The sequence below is a fragment of the Stenella coeruleoalba genome, assembly GCF_951394435.1.
Source record: "Stenella coeruleoalba genome assembly, chromosome: 17".
Taxonomy (NCBI): Eukaryota; Metazoa; Chordata; class Mammalia; order Artiodactyla; family Delphinidae; genus Stenella; species Stenella coeruleoalba.
Window position 1 is genome coordinate 31,788,731 of NC_137163.1, and position 22,557 is coordinate 31,811,287.

General features: G+C 42.1%; 2 protein-coding genes across 18 annotated transcripts in view; both read left to right on the top strand.

The window, feature by feature from the left end:
- The window catches only part of LRP12 (LDL receptor related protein 12), an 85,459-nt gene extending 81,208 nt beyond the window's left edge, over positions 1 to 4,251 (top strand). For both annotated transcript variants that reach the window (XM_079901895.1, XM_079901896.1), the window contains one exon: positions 614 to 4,251. In XM_079901895.1, coding sequence (XP_079758021.1) covers positions 614 to 1,480 — 867 coding nt within the window. In that variant the 3' untranslated portion in view covers positions 1,481 to 4,251. The remainder of the gene's footprint in view (positions 1 to 613) is intronic.
- Positions 4,252 to 17,245: 12,994 nt separating this feature from the next.
- The window catches only part of DPYS (dihydropyrimidinase), a 169,413-nt gene continuing 164,101 nt past the window's right edge, over positions 17,246 to 22,557 (top strand). For all 16 annotated transcript variants that reach the window (XM_079901517.1, XM_079901510.1, XM_079901516.1 and 13 more), the window contains exon 1: positions 17,246 to 17,837. In XM_079901517.1, coding sequence (XP_079757643.1) covers positions 17,574 to 17,837 — 264 coding nt within the window. In that variant the 5' untranslated portion in view covers positions 17,246 to 17,573. The remainder of the gene's footprint in view (positions 17,838 to 22,557) is intronic.

Consider the following 22,557-nt stretch of genomic DNA (forward strand, 5'->3'; position numbering starts at 1 on the left):
CAAATACAGTAATTCCTTTGTTTATGCCAATGTAAATAAATCCTCAATATCCACTCATTCAACAAATCCTTGAGAACCAACTGTGAGATATAATTTTTACATGTTTTGGAAGGTTTCAACCTTGTAGATCAAGTCTAACTTGTTCTGTGTTAAAACAAAAAAACAAACAAACAGCCTGGTTTTCACACTCCTTTAGGTCATTTGGAGAATTATTGTAGAGATTCTTCTATCCTCCGAGCTAAAGAAGTATCATATAATTTTATTTTCCGTCTTTGGTGCATTTCTAGGATTGGATTACCATGTGAAGTTTTGAAACAAAATTGCAGTTGTAATTGGCATTAAACATCATTTTAAAGTTCATATATAAAATGAGGTATCAAGAAAATCTTAAACACAGTGAACAGTGGTTCAAGTTATAGGTTAGATTCTGGAGTGAGGTGAACCTGTATCGAGAGAATTTAATTCATCCTCCATAGACCATAAAATGAGTAATAGAACTTTCATCCACAACACATGCTGAATAGAAGGGTGTTTTCCATCTTAATACCTTGTTGTTAGCTGTCTTAAGATCTTTTCTTTCTTTCTTTCTTTTTTTTTTTTTTTTTTTTTGCAGGCTTCTGTTTTGGAAAACCTGAGGCTAGCTGTACGGTCTCAGCTCGGATTTACTTCAATCAGACTTCCTATGGCAGGCAGATCCAGCAACATCTGGAATCGTATTTTTAATTTTGCAAGATCACGCCATTCAGGGTCATTGGCTCTGGTCTCAGCAGATGGGGATGAGGTTGCCCCTAGTCAGAGTACCAGCAGAGAACCTGAAAGAAATCATACTCACAGAAGTTTGTTTTCTGTGGAATCTGACGACACAGACACAGAAAATGAGAGAAGAGATACGGTAGGAGCATCTGGCGGGGTTGCAGCTCCTTTGCCTCAAAAAGTCCCTCCCACGACAGCTGTAGAAGCAACAGTGGGAGCAAGTGGAAGTTCCTCCACTCAGAATACCCGAGGTGGTCACACAGAGACCGGACGGGATGTGACAAGCGCGGAACCCCCAAGTGTGAGTCCGGCGCGTCACCAGCTCACGAGTGCGCTAAGTCGTATGACTCAGGGGCTACGTTGGGTACGTTTTACATTAGGGCGATCAAGCTCCGTAAGTCAGAACCAGAGCCCTTTGAGACAACTTGATAATGGGGTAAGTGGAAGAGAAGAAGATGATGATGTCGAAATGCTAATTCCAGTTTCTGAAGGAGCTTCAGACTTTGATGTGAATGATTGCTCCAGACCTCTTCTTGATCTTGCCTCCGATCAAGGGCAAAGGTTCAGACAACCATATAGTGCAGCAGACCCTGGAGTAAGACCAAGTAATCGCGATGGCCCCTGTGAGCGCTGCGGTATTGTCCACACTGCCCAGATACCAGACTCTTGCTTAGAAGCAACGCTGAAAAATGAAACAAGTGATGATGAAGCTTTGTTACTTTGTTAGGTACAAGAATCCCATCAGGGAGATTGGATACAAGTTGGAGCAATATCCATTCATTGTTTTGTAACTTTACAATTAAACTAGTTTTAATTTAAAAAGAGAAAAGATGCAGGGTGATTTCTTACTATCATATGTTAGCCTGCATGGTTAAATTAAACACCTGTAACTCTATAAACGTTAGAGTTTACTATTTTAGCAGCTAAAAATGCATTATGTATTCAAATTGTTCAGTAATGTTCTTCCATTTGTTTCTAATTGTTTTCATCCCGGTACTGTAGTTCGCAGTAGAGATATGGCTGCTGAAACTCATTTGACTGTCAGTTTCTATCTATCCTATGTTAAAACGTTTCTTTGTTCAAAATAATACCTTCTTTTAATTGAACCCTTTATGCTTTTGCCAATACATCTTGTAACTTAATATACTAGATGTTAAGGTTGTTAATATAAAAAGAGAAAAAGTCCTTATTCTCACCTGTTTTTATTTGTATAACATCTGTCTAAACATTATTAGATTTCATAATATGAGCTTGTCAAAGGGAAAAAACCTTTGTCTAAAATTTTTTCTCTTATGTTTAACATGCAATGATGTGAAATTTAGATAGCGTTAGATAAATTAATGGCAAAAACAAAACTCTTTTATAAATTTTCTAATGTTGACTTTAATACTCTAATATGGTACAAACCAAATGGTAAAAAGCCCAAGTCATTTCTTTTTTTATCTCTATTTAAGGACAGAATTAAGCGGATGAAGATATTCTACTATGCATTAAATCTTGAACTTTATAAAATATGTACAAAAATTGTACAAGATAAGTTCCAACTGGTAATGTCTTTCCCTGATACAGGGTTATGCTTGTATTGGACCCTAGGGATTTGCACTAAAATCATATCAAGGTCTCAGATGAGTTTAGTGCAGAAGCACTATCACTTTAAATACTATTATTTGCTATCATAATGACTATATATTTCCATAGCTTACAGGGGGAGCGTGAGGGGGCATTTTTATTACAACTTGAGGTTGCTTTGCTGGTTTTATATTTATTTGTTGTATTTAAAAACTGCATTATAGTAAGAAAGTGATTTTTTCAATATATTTTATTCATAAGGGGAGGATCATGCTACATGTTGAAAAGCAAATTAAGAAATCATTCAGATCACCTCCCTTTTTTAAGTAAAGTGAATTGCAAAACCCCGCGTATTTTTTTATTGTCAGTTCCCGTTTATTTATTCTTTAGCTGTCTGTTTAGTAGCTTAATGTTTGAGTATGAAAAATGTATTTGTGTGCGATTATTGCTATTTATTACATTTTAAATACTTTGCTGAATGTCATTTTAAAGCATGTTTGAGGTCTTGTGTATTTGTCGTGTTATGCTGTCAGGAAGAACTGACTGAAATGTTTTAATATGTATCAAAAATTAAAATGACTTCTTTTTTTTGTATTGCCTTGAGGTACTTTTGTATTTTTTGTATTGCCTTGAGGTACTTTTGTATTGCCTTGAGGTACTTGAAATCAAAGTTTCTCTTTATTTTTGTTCATTTGGTGCATATACAGATTCAGGCCATGAAATATGCAGTGTGTCTAGAAGAAAAATTAAAGAGGGGATGTCTTTCTTAACTCCCTTATAGTAAAGTAGTAGCTTACACCAGTTCTCAAGCGTAAAGAAATCCCTAAGGACCTGGACATTATTTTGCCTTTGAAAAACCTGCCTTTTAATTGATGTGTCTTATAAGAGTCAGTAACTCTATCAGTTCTCTTTTTATATTATTTTCAGATACATTTTAGACCCCTATACAATATTTTACTGGCAGAATTTGGGTTACCAAATTAACCTTGTTTAGATCCTACTAATTATATACTATTATGTATAGGTTTTTTGTTTTGTTTTCTGGCATATATTTTAATTTCTTTGTTTAATTAACTAATACATCTTCTTGATTCAAATGGTAAAAAAATTAAGTCTCTCTCCTATCCCTGACAGCCATCTTCTAGTTCCCTTTCAAAGAAATAGGTACCAAGACCAAATTCTTGTATACCCTCCAGAAATACCATATAGATACATAAATGTATCTATATGTATAAATGCTATATGATGTAATACAAATTGTAACATACTATGCATTCCTTTTCTGCACTTTTTTTCAAGGGAAAAAGTGTATCTGCTACTGGTTGAATGTTAAAAGTACAGTTGGGTATTTCTGTTATTTGACTTTTCACATTTAAAAATTTGATCTATCCTGAATTTAAGGCTCCAGTTTTTCTTCCTAGGTAACTACCTAGTTCCTGCAAGGCTGTTTATTAAATCTGTCCTTTCCTTGCTATTGGAAATGGCCCTTTTATCATATTGCAGATTTTCATATTATGTGGATATATTTCTAGACTCTAGTTCCATTCTGTTCAATTGACTTGCCTTTCTTATTTTGTACCAGTCCTACACTGTTTTAATAACAGTAATTTTTAAATGTTCAAATATTCTTGCTTATTTTTCCATTTGAACTTTAGTATCAACCCTTTGTGTTCCACAAAACAAATCCATTGTACATTTTTTTTTTTTGGACAGTTTTACTTTTATAGGTCAACTTGGGGAAATTTGACGTCATTATCATGTTAAAGCTTCTATCTAAACCATGGTGCCCTATCCAAAAATGATTCCCAATTTGTTCAAGTCTTTTTTGTTGTTTCCTTCACAGATGCTTTGCATTTTACTTTACAGAGATCTTGTACATGTTTTTCAAGAGTTCTTAGAAATTTTATTATTTTTGTTACCATTATTAAGGAAGTCCTTTCTGTTTATAATTTAGTCTGATTTTAGTATATATGAAAGCTAATGACTTATTTATGTTAGTTTTCTACCCAGCTACCAGACTCTCATCTTCTTATGGTATGTAGTAGTACTTCAGTTAATTCTTTTGTGTTTTCCAGTTATACAGTCATGTCTTCCAATTTGCATACCTCTTTATGTCTTGATTGCATTGTCTAGTACTTCTAGAATAATGTTAAAATATATTGGCTATAATGAACTGGGTTGAGATCTATACATTTAATCACGTTAAGGAGTATCCATTGATCCCTATTTTAAAATAAATTAGTCAAGAATGCATGTTGAATTTTATCACATGCCTTTTCATTTTCTATGGAGATGATCATACAATTTTTCTCCTTTGACCTTTTAATATATTTTGTCATTTTGAACCATCCTTGCGTTCCTGAAATAAACTCTACTTGACCATATGTATTATTCTTTTAATATATTTCCAGATTATGTTTCCTATTTTATTTAATATATTTGTATCTGTATTCATCAGTGCAGTTAGTCGTGTGTGTGTGTGTGTTCACGTGCACGCTATCTTTAAGAAGTTTTGTTATTAATTTTATGCTGGTAAATTGGAAATGTTTTTCCTTTTCCTGAGTTCTGGAACAGTTTGCACAGCATTGGAATTTTCTCTTCCTTAAAATTTCAGTGAAATTATCTGGTGTTGGTGGCTGTTCAGCAATAGCTCTTTGACAGCTCTTTTAGTATCTGTTACGGTAATTGGTCTGTGTAGTTTCTATGTCTTAGCTAGGATCATCAACCATCCATTTTGTCCATGTTTTCAAGTTCATTTGCCTAGAGGTGAGCAAAGTTACCCTCCTCTTTTCTGCCTATGGCTCTTTCCCCCTTATTAGGTATTATGCTTGCTCCCTTGTTTTCTTAATTAAGATAGCTAATGGTTGACCTATTTTGTTGTTGTTTGCTTGTTTCCCCCAAGTGGTATGCTTTGAACATCTCTTCTGTTATTTTTCTGTTTTCCAATTAATTGATTTCCTTAAATTTCCTACTTTTTGCTTTTTTTAGTCTATTCTGTTGTTTTTTTCTAACTCCGTGAGTTAGCATTCAGTTTAATCATTTTTATTTTTCTTAATTATTAATATGAGATTTAAGGTGTGGACTTGAGTACTGCTTAAGCTGAATCACTTAGGTGAACTAGTGTTGTCATTACTATTATATTCTAAGTGTTCTGAAGTTTCAGTTTTTATTTCCTCCTTAACCAACAAGTTGTATGAAAGAAGGCTTTTTCCCTTTTTCTTTGCTGTTTTTTTTCCCCCAGATAATGGCAGTTTGGTGTGGGTAGTGGTTTTGTTTTCCGATTCTTTTATTAGTTGTTATGTTTTAGCATCAGGATCAGAGAATGTTATGTGTATTATATTTACTGTGGGGAGTTTATTGTCTTTTCTTAATTTTAAAATCTTCCAGGATCACTTTAAAAAAGTATATTCTCTGTTTACAGGATATAGATTTTAATAGATATTACTCAGATTTATCATGTGTCATTTAGATCTTCCCTCCTGTACTTTGTCTTGTCTTATCCGTCTGTCTGTCAGACCTCCAGTGTTGGTATAAAGGAAGTGGGGGGAACCAAGGGGCTGTGTCAGACGAGCTCTGGGGGCAACAACCCTGCCTCAGCTCGTGTCACTCGCTAGGACTGAGAACATAAGCACGTGATGAGGGGAGTCTTCCAACAAGCTCTTGGGGTTTTGGCTGCCACTACTGCTTACCACCGGCATCCACCGTTAAGCTGGAAATAAATGCATACGACAGGTTAAAAGAATAAAGGAAGAACGAGCAGATTGAATTCACAAGGTGTTTATCGAGTCCCTACCACAGACCCAGTAATGCTGGCAGCGGTGACCTGCCTGCTGCTCTCCAGTCAAGCTGCTTGGCCATTCCCTCTCACCCTGCTGAACTCCAGGCAGAAGATGACAGCAACTTGATGGGACTCATTTTACTCAAGTGGGCCCTTGTTTAAAAATTGATAGACATCTCTGCAGAAGCTTCTTACGAGCTAGTCTCCGAAGGCCCAAAATGTCACTTATGCCACGTTCTGTTGGTCAAACGAATCACTAAGGCCAACCCAGATTCCACAGAAAGAGAAACAGACTCCACTCTCCATGGTAGATGGAGCAAAGAATTTGTGACATCTGTAATCGACCCCAGGACAGTACCTGATATATAAGAAACACCAAGTTGCCAGAATTAATATTTTAAGCAGAAAAACAGTGCTACAGTCCCAGTAAGAAGCTCATTTGCTAAAAGGTTATCAAATTAGCTCCTCTGTCACGTCACGTACATTAATTGTTCATATCTTAGTTGATTAGAAATACAATAGTGTAACAATTTGCCGTAGCATATTTGAATGAGAAATCATAGCATTGATGCAAATTTAGATAAGCATGTTTAGGCATTTGATGAATGTTAACAATTAGCAGTTATTTTTCAACTAAGTTTATTTCAACATGTTATCATAACCTGTAAATTTTTTTTTTTTTTCGGTACGCGGGCCTCTCACTGTTGCGGCCTCTCCCGCTGTGGAGCACAGGCTCCGGACACGCAGGCTCAGCGGCCATGGCTCACAGGTCCGGCCGCTCCGTGGCATGTGGGATCCTCCCGGACCGGGGCACGAACCTGTGTCCCCTGCATCGACAGGCGGACTCTCAACCACTGCGCCACCAGAGAAACCCACCTGTAAAATATTTTTTAATTTATTGGAGGCAACATCGTGGATAAAAACAATGGAGCCACATTGCCTGTCCTGCTTCTTCCTATCATGCAATCTTCAACAAGTCCCTTAATCACTTTGTACTTAAGTTCTTCATCTATAAATGGGGATAATAGGGCTGTTGGAAGATTAAATTAATGCATGTAAAGCTCTTGGAGCAGTGCCTGGCTCATTGTAAGGACTACATCTTTGCTATTATTGTCATTGTCTGAATGTTAAACAGAGAACATCTCTGAAGCTTGAATTAAATCAGATCTTGTATGTGAAAAGTCCAAAATGATTCATGGTTTCCAAAGATCATGAAGATGTGCTTCCCAGGTGCTTCTGAATGCGGCCACTTCCCCTTGGATCATCATGGAAGTGAACCGGCAGCTCAAAGCCAAAAGGGGAGCAAGAAAAGGGGGAGAAAAAACAGTAGCAGCCCACTTGTGATGAGCTGAAGGGAGCTCCAAGACCCAGGAAACAAGATCGTGCTGCGCTTGGGGCCTGAGGAAATTACCACAGTGACTGAATCTGGAGAAAAGTCTTCACGGGTCTCCTAGAACCTAGTAATTTTTAGATCACTTAGTTCTTCCATTGTAGCAAATGTGCATCCTCAACATCCAGAGGGAGAGAAGCCTCATTTTAAGGGTTTGGGGAAAGGATAAAAGAAGCCTGATGTCTCTGAGCAACTGCACCAGACTTGGCCTGGCACCCTCAACTTCCCAGTTCCATGAAGCAAGGGTGGTAGGCTTCTCCGTCACCCACGGAGTAAGACATGCCTAACTCATGGGCGGGTTCTTAGGTTGGGAATAACAACAGTGGTTGGGAGGATTAAATGAGAGTTAATGAGGATTAGTGAGTTAAAATAGTGACAGTTAAGTGCAGCGTGAGTGCTCGGTAAACCATAAATGTGGCTACAGTTGATGATGGTCAGGTTATCAATGCACTGCTCACCCTTCTCTCTTCCAGCAGCAGCTCTGTTTATGTCTTGGGCTTTCCTATAAGATTTCATTTGAACAAAGGGTTTTGAGAGTTAATAAAATTTAGAAACCAGTGCTAGAACATGACAAGACTAAGTTGCCCTGTGCTAATCTAGGGCACATATGGTTTACTGATCATGAAGTACCTTGAAAAGAATTCACAGGGTGATTTCAAGTAACGATACCGAGATGTCAATTGGAGTGGATTTTCCCACGTGCTGGAGGGCAACTAAAGCCCAAAGAAGCTTAATATCCTCCAAAAAAGGGATATGTAAGCTTTACTAAGGAGAAATAATAGAGTGTGGTGGGAAAGCATGGACTTTGAAGTCAGACACATCACAGTTTGACTCCTGGCTCTGCTACTTTAGGAGTTTTATAACAATAAATCACTTGATCTCACTAAGCCTTGTTGTGTCATCTGAAAAATGGGCTAACATCCAGGCTTAAGGGTTACTGTAAGGATTAAACTAAAGAAAGAAAGAAGAGGTTGAAATAAATTTTAATTGTGATTATTACAGACTCATTTTCAAATAAAAATGACCTTTTTTCCGAGCTCCCCTCCGCTGAGTGTTATGCATTTTGTATATTAGTAGAGCTTTAAGAGCATATTTCTTATAGTAATCATTGTCCTGTTTTCTTGATTACAGGGCAACTTGTGGCTGTATCTTAATGAAAAGTAGATTCACTAAACCAAGGTAGAGTGGCATCTTGGCACAGACGTCTTTATTTTATTATAAAAAGGCCAAAATTGTGAACTTCCATAGCGCCCCAGACCAAGAAAGATGTGGCTACACGCCATGGACTTCGTAACATATGTTGAGCGAGTATAAATAAAAGAAATACAGAGAAGTTATTTGTATTAAAAAATTAGAGTAACATAAACAATATTCAAAAACTTTTCTCAATTTCACTACAGTATCAAATTTCACTTGAATATCTATATTTCTCTCATCTGCTGAGCTCTGATTTCAAGAACATAGAAATTCCTTAACTAATTTGGCTTTTAGATCTAGTCTTTACTTACCTTAAATATAGACTTTGTTATTGTGCATTGTGTGAATTTCAGCGTCACTGGGTTCTTATGACTTTCCTTGGGTTGGAACTTACATCATTGCTGTTTTCAATGGAGATTTCACCATACAACATAACTTCCATTTCTCTAGTTCATGAGTTGCCATGAGAGATGCTAGCCAAGTGCACAAAGCAATTCTTCGTAACCTTTTCCTAGATTTGGAGTGAAAAGAAACATCCATGTTTTGAGTACTTCCTGAGAACCGACCACAGTACTAGATATATCACACTTCGTTTACCCATTTATCAAATGATGTATGTTTGAGTTATTTCTACTTTCTGACTATTAAGAATAATGCTACTACAAACATTCATGTACAAGTTTCTGGGTATATACCTAGGAGTAGAATTTCTGGGTCATAGGGTAACTCTATTTAACTTTTGAGGCACTGCCAAACCAATTTCCACTGTAACTGCACCATTTCATTCCTACCAGCAATGTATGAGGGTTTCAATCTCTCCACATCCTTGCAATGTGAAAATATAATACCGCAAAGAGTCATACTGCTTCCAATTCCAATGAGAAAGGCACTTCCTGAAGCTTCTGCTGATGTTTGAGAGGATAAGACCTACCCCACAGATTTGTCCTGAGGATTAGAAATGAAGTACATCAGATACACAGTGAGCTCTTCTTAGACGTCACCATGGCCTGTGATAGGTCTTTGAATACAAAAATAAATACCATGCAGTGTTCATTTTCCAGAAGCTCACAGATTAGTGCCCTTAAGTACAATTACACAACAGACGGGTAGTTGGAATTATCCTTGACCTTAAATCACATTTTCACTGTACTTGCCTTGTCTAATACTAAATACCTCTCACAGCAAGCAGAACAGTAAGTTTCTCCCAAGACGTATTTGTTTAAGATGAACAAAAGTTTTAATAAAGAAGGAAGATATACAAATCTAGTCCCCTCCAGTTATATTAGAGAAATAAAGTGTAAAATGAGATGGCACAGACAGTGCAGAGACAGAAAGGTTCTAATTCAGAGGGTGTGGGCCCGGGTGGGAGAAGTGCAGGTAAAAGGGGCAGCACCTTGACTACTGTCTCTCTGTATCTTACGGTCTTCCTTTTACACTGATGCCTCCAACATCTGGGGCATCAGTCTCGACACTGTCCTGTCTACATAACTGTAAACAGTGTCATGAGGGCTCCAGAACAGGCACCTGCTGTCTCTGCTTCAGCCCCAACTGTGGTCACGCCCAGGACCTCCCAGGATTCCTGGAAAAGTTGAGGTAAATCCTAATAAGGTCCGCCTCTGAATCTTTTTAGCTTTAGACCTTGACAGCATCAACAGCAGGGCGTAGGAAGAGTTTTACTAAGTTGTAGAACCGAAGTTGAACTCTCCAGAAGATACCCTGCAACTTACTTTGTTTCCATGTCTCAGGTCAACAAAATACAAAAGTAGATCAGTGATTGCCAGGGGCCAGGGCTGGGGGAAGAGGACTGACTGCAAAGGGGCACCCGGAAACTTTTCAGAGTGATGGAAATATTTCCTATCTTGATTGTGGTGGTGGTCACATGACTGCATGTTTCTGTCAGAATTCATGGTACTGTGTACACTTGAAAAGATGGATTTTGCTCTATGTGCTTTACTTTTTTTGTTGTTTGTTTTTTAAAGAAGATGTTGGGGGTAGGAGTTTATTAATTTATTTATTTTTGCTGTGTTGGGTCTTCGTTTCTGTGCGAGGGCTTTCCCGAGTTGTGGCAAGCGGGGGCCACTCTTCATCGCAGTGCGCGGGCCTCTCACTATCGCGGCCTCTCTTGTTGCGGAGCACAGGCTCCAGACGCACAGGCTCAGTAGTTGTGGCTCACGGGCCCAGTTGCTCCGTGGCAGGTGGGATCCTCCCAGACCAGGGCTCGAACCCGTGTCCCCTGCATTGGCAGGCAGATTCTCAACCACTGCGCCACCAGGGAAGCCCTATGTGCTTTACTTTTTGTTAAGAATTTAAATATATAAAATGCATATTCAAACCCTCTTTGGTCTACGTAGCAAAGTCCAAGTAATTTTTTTTAATGATTTACTCTTGACTCTTAAAAAAATAAAACTTTATCAAAATGAAATCTCAGAGATGGTGGTTTCTGCACTCTCATGTTCATTGCAGCATTGTTTCCAATAGCCAAGACATAAAAGTGTCCATTAACACATGAATGGATAAAAATGTGGCATATATATATATATATAGTGTGTGTGTGTGTGTGTGTGTGTGTGTGTGTGTATTAATAAACAGAAACCTCAATCAAATAGAGCTGGGAAACGAGAGGAGGAGCTCTCACCTCCTGCACCCATAGCAGAGCCCCGCAGGAATAATGACTCCCCCTCATTCCTGGCAAGGACTCAGCCAATGAAAAGCCATGGACTCTGTTTACTGTAGCCCTCGCAGCTTCTTTTTCCCTCTATTAAAGCCTGCTCCTTCCCTTGCCCTGTGGCTTGCCATGGCTGGAGACCCCAAACTGCAATCCTTTGCTGATCCCAAATAAACCCATCTTTGCTGGAGAAATATCTGGCAGTCTATTTGTTTCAGGTCAACAAATGGAATATTATTCAGAAAAAAAGAAGGAAATCCTGCCATTTGCAACAGCATGGATGGATGGTGAGGATATTATGCTCATAGTGAAATAGGTCAGAGAAAGACAAATACCACATGATCTCACTCACATGTGGAATCTAACAAAACCAGACTCATAGAAACAGAGAACAGATTAGTGATTGTCATGGGCAGGGCTCTAAATGAGTGAAGGTGGTCAAAAGGTACAAACTTCCAATTATAAGATGAATAAGTTCTGGGGACTTAATGTACAGCTTGGTGACTAGAGTTAACAATACTGTGTTGCGTACTTGAAAGTTGCTGAAAGAGTAAATTTTAAATATTCTCACCACACACAGTACACAAAGTTGTAACTATGTGAGGTGATGGATGTGTTAACTCACCTTATTGTGGTAAACGTTTCACAATATATGCATATATCAAATTGTTACATGTACCCCTTAAACTTACACAGTGTTATATGTCAATTACATCTTCATAAAGCTGGAAAAAATTCTTCTCAAGATCAGTAAAATAATTTCATAAGCTTGTGGATCTTACATTTTAAAAAGTGAAACTATTAATAAGAAGAAAATGCTAGAATAGAGAAATGAAACAGTTGGTTTTGCTAAAAATAATATCTAACAAGCACTATGCTATGGGCTTTACATGAATTATCTCATTTAAAGTGTACAGCTCTTAATGGGTTGCTACCACTATTCAAAAAACGAACGACAAAACAAAACAGACAAAAGAAAACAACAAACCCAAAAAAAAAAAAAAAAACCAAGAGGCTTAGACCCATTAAGAAACTTAACCAAAAATCCACAGATGTGGACTTCCCTGGTGGCGCAGAGGTTAAGAATCCGCCTGCCAATGCAGAGGACATGGGTTCAATCCCTGGGCCAGGAACATCCCACATGCTGCAGAGCGACTAAGCCCACGCACCACAACTACTGAGCCCACGCACCACAACTACTGAAGCCTGCGTGCTCTAGGGCCTGCATGCCGCAACTTCTGAGCCCGCGTGCTGCAACTACTGAAGCCCACACACCTAGAGCCCGTGCTCCACAACAAGAGAAGCCACCGCAATGAGAAGCCCATGCACTGCGACGAAGAGTAGCCCCGACTCACCGCAACTAGAGAAAGCCTGCGCACAGCAACGAAAACCCAACACAGCCAAAAAAAAAAAAAAAAAAGAATCCACAGATGATAGGTGATAAAACCAGAGCTCAAATCTGGCTCCAAAGTACAAGCTTTTTAATTTTACTTTATTACCTTCTTTCTAATCAAGAGGGCACTTCCTCTGTTTCCTTAAGTATTACTTTACTGCTGAAATATATTTTGCTAGGAAAGTTCAAAAGAACTTGGAAACCGTGGCACAGTACGAATGAGGTCAAGGGGCAAGAGAGTTTCTGGAAGCATACGTTAGTGCTGCTGACAGGGCAGAAGAAACCTCTGAGCCGAGCCTGGTGCTCCTAGGCCATCCCTTGAGAAAGCAGCATCTTTTTGTTCAAGGGGGACAATGATAGGCACTGTCATAGGCTGAGTTACGGGGCCCGAAGATACCCAGATATCTTTCTAGTCCCTGGGACCTGGGAATGTTACCTTACATGGCAAAAGGGACTTTGCAGATGTGGCAAAGTTAAGGATTTATGAAGAGATCATCCTGGATTATCTAGGTGGCATGTCCTGAAAGTTTTCCCCCAAGGCAGGTCAGTATTGGTATGTTAGATCTGGACTCACTAAATTTGTTAATTCGTTACAGGATGGAGCACTTTTTTTAAACCCTCATGACATTAGTTATCTGAGCAAACACATAGACCAGCTCCCCAATATTTAGATAACAATCTGAAGCAGCTTTGCAGCCCCATGTCAGAAGTGCTAGAGGTATAAAGCGTGATGGATGTAGGAGCTCATTCTGGGATTATGCTCATCCATTTACGTAACCTGAGGTCCAAATGCAGCCAGGATTTGAACCTGGCTTTAGAGTTTGGACCCACATAATGCGTAAATTACAGGTTCCAGAGTGAAAGGCTTACCTCCAGCGTTTACTGTTAGGTGACCTTGAGCAGGTCATTTCACCTCAAAAGGCTCATCTGTTAAACAGGGAAATAGTATTTAGCTCAAAGCGGTGTTGTGGAGGACGAAGTAAAGTAAGGCATGTGAAGCATTTGGCCCAGTACTGACTTGATTCAAGTACTCAATAAACCTTAGCTCCCGCTGCTGGTATTGTTATTCAGGGCTATTATTTCCTCGTTCTGCCTGGGAGGTTCAGGGAAGACTGCCCTCTGGAGTTGTGCAGTGGCCAGCTTTCTCTCTCTGGTCCTACAGAGACCACTTCCGGCTGCCAGAGAGAAAGATGATGTCCCTGCTCATGAACGAAAGGTCCCACCGAGCTTCATCCCCCAATGACCTACATCTGGATTTACACTCTGTGCTTGCCACCCTTTCCAAGCACGTCCCCTCTGCCTCAGTGGAGGGACCAGAAATAAAAGAGCCCCAAATCTAGAAGGCAAGTCCTTCTTGGTCTCCAGTCCACTTATCTAGACCTGAGAAGAGTTTAACTCTAGGACTATGCCAGGCACTCTGTGGATGGGCGTCTTGTCCCTGTTCACAGAATCACAAGACTTTTAAAAGTGCAAAGGCTGGGTCTTACAAGCTCTTGTCAACTTAGCTCCTCGTTTTTCAGTTGAGATAAGAGGCCCTAAGAGTAAGTGCCTTGCCCGGACTCACAGCAGAAGTTTTGCATCAGAGCCGGGATTAGACTCCTAATTCCCATCCATGCTGCCTACCCGCCTCTTCTATTGCTGATTCAGGTATAACCTCATCCCAGCGAGGGCCAGAGGACTGGGCCTGCCCACGGCCCCCAGCTGGGGCGTATTGGAGACGCCCGGCCCTGCCGCCTCTCTCCTTGCTCCCTCTGGCTCACACACCCTCGTTGTCTGCTCTTTCTGCCTCACGGACAGCTTTTCCTCCAGGGGAAACAATACCCTGAAATCCCCTCATAGCCACAGGGGCCTAGAGTAGGAGTAGGGGTGTGTTTGGAGAGTAGGGAAAGCAAACTCAGTGACTCCAGGGCTGCGGAGGACTTAAATACACCTGGGCCTGGTGGATTTGTTTCCCCAAAACCCTGAGCCGCTCAGTGAAGGAAGTTACCCTTTTCTGCTCTGCCTTTCTATCCCTTTACACCATCAGTCAGGGCTGGGAAGGCCTTCCTTTCGAATTGCTCTCACCTACACTTCAAAGTAGGTATGTTTCTGTGGGTTAAGCTTTCACAACCTTTGTAGGCCTCCTTTAAAAAGAGTCCTCTAGGGCTTCCCTGATGGCTCAGTGGTTGAGAGCCCGCCTGCCAATGCAGGGGACACGGGTTCATGCCCCAGTCCGGGAAGATCCTACATGCCACAGAGCGGCTGGGCCCGTGAGCCATGGCTGCTGAGCCTGCGCGTCCGGAGCCTGTGCTCCGCAACGGGAGAGGCCACAGTAGTGAGAGGCCCTCGTACCGGAAAAAAAAAAAAAAAAAGAGTCCTCTAAGGAGTAATGGGTCCTCAGACACACTTTGGTATGTTAGTCAATCAAACTGATTCTTTCTCCAGCAAGCAGAAGGCAAAACAGCAGGAGTCTTGCTTCCTGCCTCCAGTGCCAAGATCATCGTGTCTGGGATTACTTGTTTCACGCCCACTGAGGGCGCGTGTGTCTAGGTACAGAGGTGGCTGAGTAGGGCAGAGTAAAGGGAGGTGAGGGGTTTCTGAGGACAAGCTTCCCCTCTGAGCACGTTTGCTCGCCTCCCACCCGGCAAGCTGGTGGATGACATCCGGCATCTAGACATGCCTGGCGTCTGGACAGTGGTGGCCAGAGAGGGGGAAGACACCTTCTGCGAAGCTGGCTTTTCTCCTTAAACTTACCCAACACTCTCTTCTGTGCGGTCAGTGAATCTCGATGAGCTATTTCCTCCTGCTTCAGTGACATTCTACAAATCCCCTTTTCTGATCAAGTTTGAGTTAAACGTGGAGAGTTTACGCTGCATTGTGTTACAGGGCTTTTTGTGATATAAAGTGTCTGAGATTAAAAAAACCTTTGAAATCATCATCTGAGCTTCAGAAAGGATGTCACAGCCACCCTGAGACCCAGTCTTACTTTCCTAGAGGGCTGTTATGTGTGGAGCTCGGCGGAGTTGCATATGTATTAGTATTCTTTTCACCTTTACGCAATGGTCTTTTGACAATAATTGCATAACCTTCCTGGGCTTCTTGTTCCTGGCTTGACAGCCAAATCTATGGCACTTTATTGATGTTTCCTAATTTTTAATCATTTTGAGGTTTGTGTGATCTGAGACTTGAGGAAATTTGATAATAATAACACCTTGCATTCCACTATTAAAAATGTCATCACTCCGAGGTCACATGTGACCACCTACTCCCCAAACTCGAAGTACCTTCCCATCCTCTGTCAGTTGACGGTTGAAAATGACAAAAGAACCAAAGTAAACCAGCTGAAGCAAACACTGGAGAGTCTGAAAGAGGGGACATCAGGCATGGTTGGTTTCAGGAGCACCAACGGTGTCATGAGAACGCAGTCCCTCTCCATCTCTCCTTCCTGTTCTCTGTGTTGGCTCTGTTCACAGGACTATTCCCTTGTTGTCTTTTACTCCCTCCAGGATTCAAGTCCAGCAGGAAAGAGAAAGCTCTTCATCTGCTCAACCTAACACAAGTTAGCATCAGCTCTCACTGAGCACGGTTAGTCTTCTTGGGACCCGTGTCATCCCTGAACACATCACCGTGGCCGTGAGGACTTCCTGCTGTGACTGGCAGTGCTTAGATAAGCAGATCGGTCCCAGAGCCGGAGGTCCCATCAGTTCCACCGAGGTGAGTGTTCTGAGAATGCACGGGGAGGATTTCCTGCCAGAGAAACTCCAGTGACTGTTGGCAGAATGAGGATGAGAATAGACGATGGAACAGCACACGTTCCCCACACTCCCCACCCTTCCTATGGCATTCGATCTTGGTGCTCCTGAAACCCCGCACTGCTGTCGTCCCTCACGCAGGGCTCCCCGAGCTCCCTTCTCTCTCACTGCTCTGTCTACTCTTCATCCTTCTCCCCTGGGAGGAAAGGGGTGGTCCACAACTGTCCAACCCTATCCCCTCAGCTTAACCACGTGGAGGTCACACTCAACTTGCCATCACCTTCTCTGTGCCTTTATCCAGCCTGTTCCCTCGCCCAGAACATCATCCCTCTTCCCAGCCCTTATCTCTCCATGTCCATGTCCTCTTTGTCCTAGTTCAAATACCTCTTTGTGAATCTTCCATATCTGATTTCCTTCAAGGCAGAAATAAACTCCCCCTTTCTTCTAAACTCGTATCTTTAGCCTCTCTCGAAGGCAGAATTTTCTGGTTTATATATTGTTATCCATTGAAATATGTATGTGTGTCACTGTTGGCTCTTAGCTCCTTGAGGACGAGAATGTCATTTATCTTTGCTCCTCGCACAGTTAAGAATATTTAAAAGGAAATCCAGATCAAGTGGTTCTTCGGGGCGTGGGTGTTTTCATTGTTGCTGGTGGTGTCTGTCTGTCTGTCTCCCTCCCTTCCTCTCTCTCTCTGCCAGTCTCTCTGCGTTTTGGTACAGACACACTCTTTATAAAGGGAAGAAATGAGGTAGATTTTTTCCCCAAAGTGCCTTTTCTTAGAAAGGAAAACAAACGTCCCTCGTCTTTAAAACTACCTCCACGACTTTTCCCTTCCAATGACTGGAAGGGAAAAATCTCGGTGTACATCTAGGGTCTGGACGTACACCTGGATTCAGGGCGGCAGAACTTTCAGGTCTGAAGCCCGCTGACCTCGGGGTCCGCCCCAGCCTTTCACGCAGGCCCAGCCCCCCGGGGGTGGAGCCTCTCCTCCCCCGCCCCCTCGCAGCGGGTCGTTGATAAGCCCGGAGCCCGGCCGGGGCGTCCTCCCTGTGCCCCCGGAAGGAGGGCGGCCCGCAGCGCGTGCGACGCTCGCCATGGCGGCGCCGTCGCGACTCCTGATACGCGGGGGGCGCGTGGTCAACGACGACTCCTCGCAGGTGGCCGACGTGCTGGTGGAGGACGGCGTGGTGCGGGCGCTGGGGCGCGACCTGCTGCCGCCCGGGGACGCGCCGGCCGGGCTGCGGGTCCTAGACGCCGCCGGCAAGCTGGTCTTGCCCGGCGGCATCGACACGCACACGCACATGCAGTTCCCCTTCATGGGCTCGCGGTCCGTGGACGACTTCTACCAGGGCACCAAGGTACACGCCTCGCCGCGCCCTGCACGCCGGGACGCCCGCCGAGCCCTCGGCCGCCTCTGAGGCTGCGCCCCTGGGGCCTGGCTGGGCGGGCTCGCGCCGCGCGGGGGTTTGAGGGGGCGTGAGCGAGCCGCGGAGGGTCAAGGCGCCCACGCTGAGCTTCCTTCTTCTAGGTGGCCCTCCTCGGTGGCATCAGCCAAAGCCGCCCCCTTCTCTCTTTGGGTAATTGGCAGGTTTATGGCAGCCTATTCCCGCACCCTCGTTTCTCTGCACCCCTCCCCCAGAACCTCTCTTTTTCACTGGGTGTTCTGTGGAAGTCCACAAGGCCTCCATAAAATCGATAGACTCTTTTAAGTCGACACTCCCAGCCGTTTGTCCCCATCATCCATCCCCAGCCCAAACCGAGTGAAAAATCCACTCACCTAGAAGTTACTGGCGTCACTCACACGTTGGCAGTGCGCGGAGGGTGATAGTGAAGAGCCCACGCGTCCACAGTCTTTGCCTCCACCCCCCAGCCGAAAAAGTACGACGTGGACAAGGGTTTCCAAGAGAACTGTTGCAGAAATGGTCTCCCAGCACTCACACTTGACCTGTCCCCACCACTTCTCCGACGTGCTTGCCCCAGGGACATTAAACACAGACCCTGATTCTTGCTGTTTGAGCACCTGCATCTTTACTGATGGTGTAGGAGGATCAGATCACAGGTCCCCAGGTGAGGGAGGCTTGGGTTTCTCTAGACACAAAGGCTTGGAGGCTCAGTCTATGAACAGAACCTTAAACGGATCTTCAGAGCTCCCGAAACCAAAGGAGATGCACAGGGCAGCCTTACAGGAACATAAAGTTAAAACTGCCCGCAGCACTTTGGCTGGAGCCAAACCTACACCCTCCTTGAGGCTTGCGTTTGGGGATGTGGTGGGAGAAACGGCTCCTTGCAAAGTGGAAGTATCGATATCCTTAAGGTCTAAGCTGTCACTCACGGATGCGCGGGTTTTTCCTGGTGGGCCACGCCCTGGTGTGTGTGAAACAGATCGGTCTGTTTAGTGCAGGTACAGGCTGCAAACACTTTCAGAGCAGTTTTGAGGATATATCCGTTACCCAACCGATTTCTAACAGTTTCACTCTCCCTACACCTCTCTCCCTCCACGTTCCCCAGTCCTCTAGGATAGACCAGAATGTTTCACACAAAAAAGAACCATCTGACCCAGAGAGAGGGGTCTGGGGCAGGCTGCTGGCGCCAATATTTGCAAAGCGTCCTCCTAGTTACTAATTATCAACCTTTACCATCAGGACAATGGTCAAAGTCGTTTGTAGGAAGGATTGTTATCTGTTGTGAAGAGTATTCATTTTTCTCTCTTGCTAAAACGTGAAATTTGCTAAATTTCAATGAATTTATGTCGACATTTAAAATACGTTTTTTAGATATCCAAGCTATACACGATTATAGACAATTGGAAAAAAATAATAAGAAAGTAGAAAGAGGAAAAGTATTACCCATAATTCCCACTCAGTGACAACCAGTGTTTCGGTGTATTGTCTTTATGGTTTTCATGTGCTTTATTTTACATAATTGAGGTTGTATTGTGCATGTGTGTATGAATGTGTGTACCTGTATTATAAAAGTTTTGTAACCTGTTGTATTCAGTTATAGTACATGCACTTTCTGTTATCACAGACTCGTCATTCACTAAGTGCATTGCTGATGGCAGGGGACCTGCTGCTGTGGCTGACCATCAGTCAGCAGGCCCACTAGCATTATTCCCCCTCATTATTTCCCTTTCTCTGATCAGGGTTCTAGATCAGAAACAGCCAAGAAGCGGGGTTAGAGTGTTGCCAGGGCAGGACATTCCTTCTCATTCTCAAGCTTATCTGTGCGTGCCCCAAGACCCTGGGAGGGGGTTCTTAGTTTTCTATCTGTTCTCGGCCATTCTGGGATTCCAGTGTGGAGAGATTTACGATTCCATACTTAGAAGGCAGGCTTTTGTAGCGTATTATGTATAATCTGTTCTCACCATCTGAAAGAACTTACCAGTTGATTCTCTAGGCGTTTCTGTACTTAAAGGTTGTCAAAACATTAAAGGAAAACATGTTTTTCATGAGCTTAGGATCACAAGCAGAAAATGATATGGTCCGAGATAAGGTCAAAGATTTAGCAAAGACTAAATTCACGTGGAACATGAAACAGTACTCACAAAAGGGCAAAGTTGCAAAAGTCTACTGCAGAATTGGTTGGTTGAATCCCAGGACATCCCCATGCCACAAACAGATGAGGCTCCGTAAAATGGAACCAGCCAGGTAAATACAGATAGACATGAGCGTTAAAGTATTGGCCTGAGTTCTGAAAGAAGGGCATTGTGGAGTTCTTTTGTCCTCTTTTCTAGAGTCTTCACGATAATTCCCAAGGCAATGTTGATGGAGTTTCTGGTTTGGGGAAACAGGGACACAGAAGTCTTTTGTAAATGCTCCTCATAAGATGAAAAGCATCTTATGAATACTGTTAAGTAACATTTACTTTATCAAGTCCGTGCTATGTACTAGACACTGTGCTAAGCTGTGCATTGTCTTCCAACAATCCCAGGTGCCATTGTCTACTCTTTGCAGTTGAAGAAACTGAAACTTAAGTCACTTGCCCAAGGTCGCACACCTGGTAAGTGGCAGAGTGGCTCTTCAAATTCAGGACTGCCTGCCATCCCTAGAGCTCTTACCTACTAGGTTCTCTTCCTTTCTGAAATGATGATTGAAAAAAAGTCTAATGTTTAGATTCGTCAGAATGGCAGTAGGTAGATGAAAAAGCTATGAACGTAAGGTGTGTGTTACTGTGAGATGTCTTTTGTCAAAGACAGAGCAAAGTCATCTTTCAGAAATACACTAGCCCTTCTTTACCTTCCCAACACTGTAGGCAGTTAAGTTTGTCAAAATAAATACACATCTCACCGTGTGGGTTTGTGAGACATTTATACATGCATTTATAGCCACATCATCCCTAAGGCTACAGAAATGGGTACCTTAAGTACGGAAAGCTATAAAGTAAGAACGATATATCATGCTTTCAGGAGATGGGCCCCAAAAGGTTAGACCAACAGCTGTGTGCTTCCTGCAAGCATAATGCTAACCATTTATAATATCTGACAAACACAAGGGATACTATTTGTGGTGTTCTATGTATTGATCACTAGATTGTGATGGACCCCAGTTTTAAAAATGAAATATAGTTCAACCAAAGGTTACATATTTTGGAAATCTAATTCATGTCAGAGGTAGGTTTAAAGCTTATAATTGATTTATTAATTACAGGTAAAAGCTTTCCATCTGATGTAAGTAATGGAAATAGCATTCTGCTTTAAAGAAATCATATTTCATTTTGTTGGTCTAGACTAGATGTACAGTGGTCTTCCAGTAATTCAGTATCCATCGTGAAAGACAATGGGATTTTTTTATTCAAATGGGTATTGAAAATGAGATAAACTTGAAGGAAATATGACTTTGCTTTTACTACATCCTGTGATAAGAGAATGAATTAAAAGAACTTGGCCAGTCTTCAAATATATGTATTTGTATTCAGACATAGATACAGCTTGGAGTGGGTGGACTCACATTAAAAACCTGACAGCATCAGTAGCTGGCAAAAGGATCTTTTTTTTTTTTTTTAATTGAGAAAATGCAGAACACTTTTTTTGTGAAGGACAAAAAGTCCTCAAAATTATCAAGAGAGAAGATTATACTTTGCTCTGGAACATTTTGGTAAAATGCCATGGAGGTGATTACTTACAATAAGTCAGTGGAAGGTATATGATTAAGCACATATTTATGGCTGTATTTATAGAGCTTCCTCACCTGGTAGAAGAGCTGTGATTCAGAGAGCTTGGTTACAAACCAAATCCCTTTTTCCATTTCTTGCTGGAGCTCCAGGATGGTTTTCAGAAGCTGTGCTTGCTGACTGCATGACCTTGGGCAAGTCACTTCCTCTACTGGTATTGTCAGCATTTCCATATCTGTAAAACAAGGCAATAGTTAGAACATCTCGGATTAAATTTTTTTTTAAGTAATGAAAAATACATATATTTATCATTCAGGAAAATGCTGGAGCATTATATTCACTTATCATACATAGTTGAATGAAGACACTGCTTTTTTTAAAAAAAAAAGGAAAATACAGAAGAGTATAAAGAAAAATAATATCTAAATCATCTATAATTTCAACATTTTGCTTTTAACATTTTCCTTTCAGATTTTTCTTTTTGGGGGCACGTATAAACATTTTTCCTTCTACTAAATGGTGCATACACTTTGGAATCAGCCTTGTTCGTTAAACCTTTCACCCACGGCCTTCACTGCTGTCGGAGAACGTGATTTCTGTGGCCTGTTGACTTCTCCGAGGCTGAGTCCCAGATCTTTCTCTCTGGTCTTGTATCTCTTCCGCGTCAGGCTTCCATTTCTGCCCATCTGACAATGAATGTCCCACAGGCGCCTCAAACTTCAGGTGCCCAAGTTTATCCTTCTCTTCAAGTGCTCGACCCATTTTTCATCCTCTTGTTTCCCCAACTGTTAACAGCTCCACTCCCATCTTGTTCGTGTTGGACATTTTGGTGGCTTCCAGCTTTTTTGGCTTGTGCATAACAATGTTGTGACGTAATTTATCACTCAGATTCCTCATGATTGACGTAGAAATCACCTCTCAGGGTGCAATGCCTGGGCCAGTGAGTGTTCGATCCATCCTAAAGGAGTC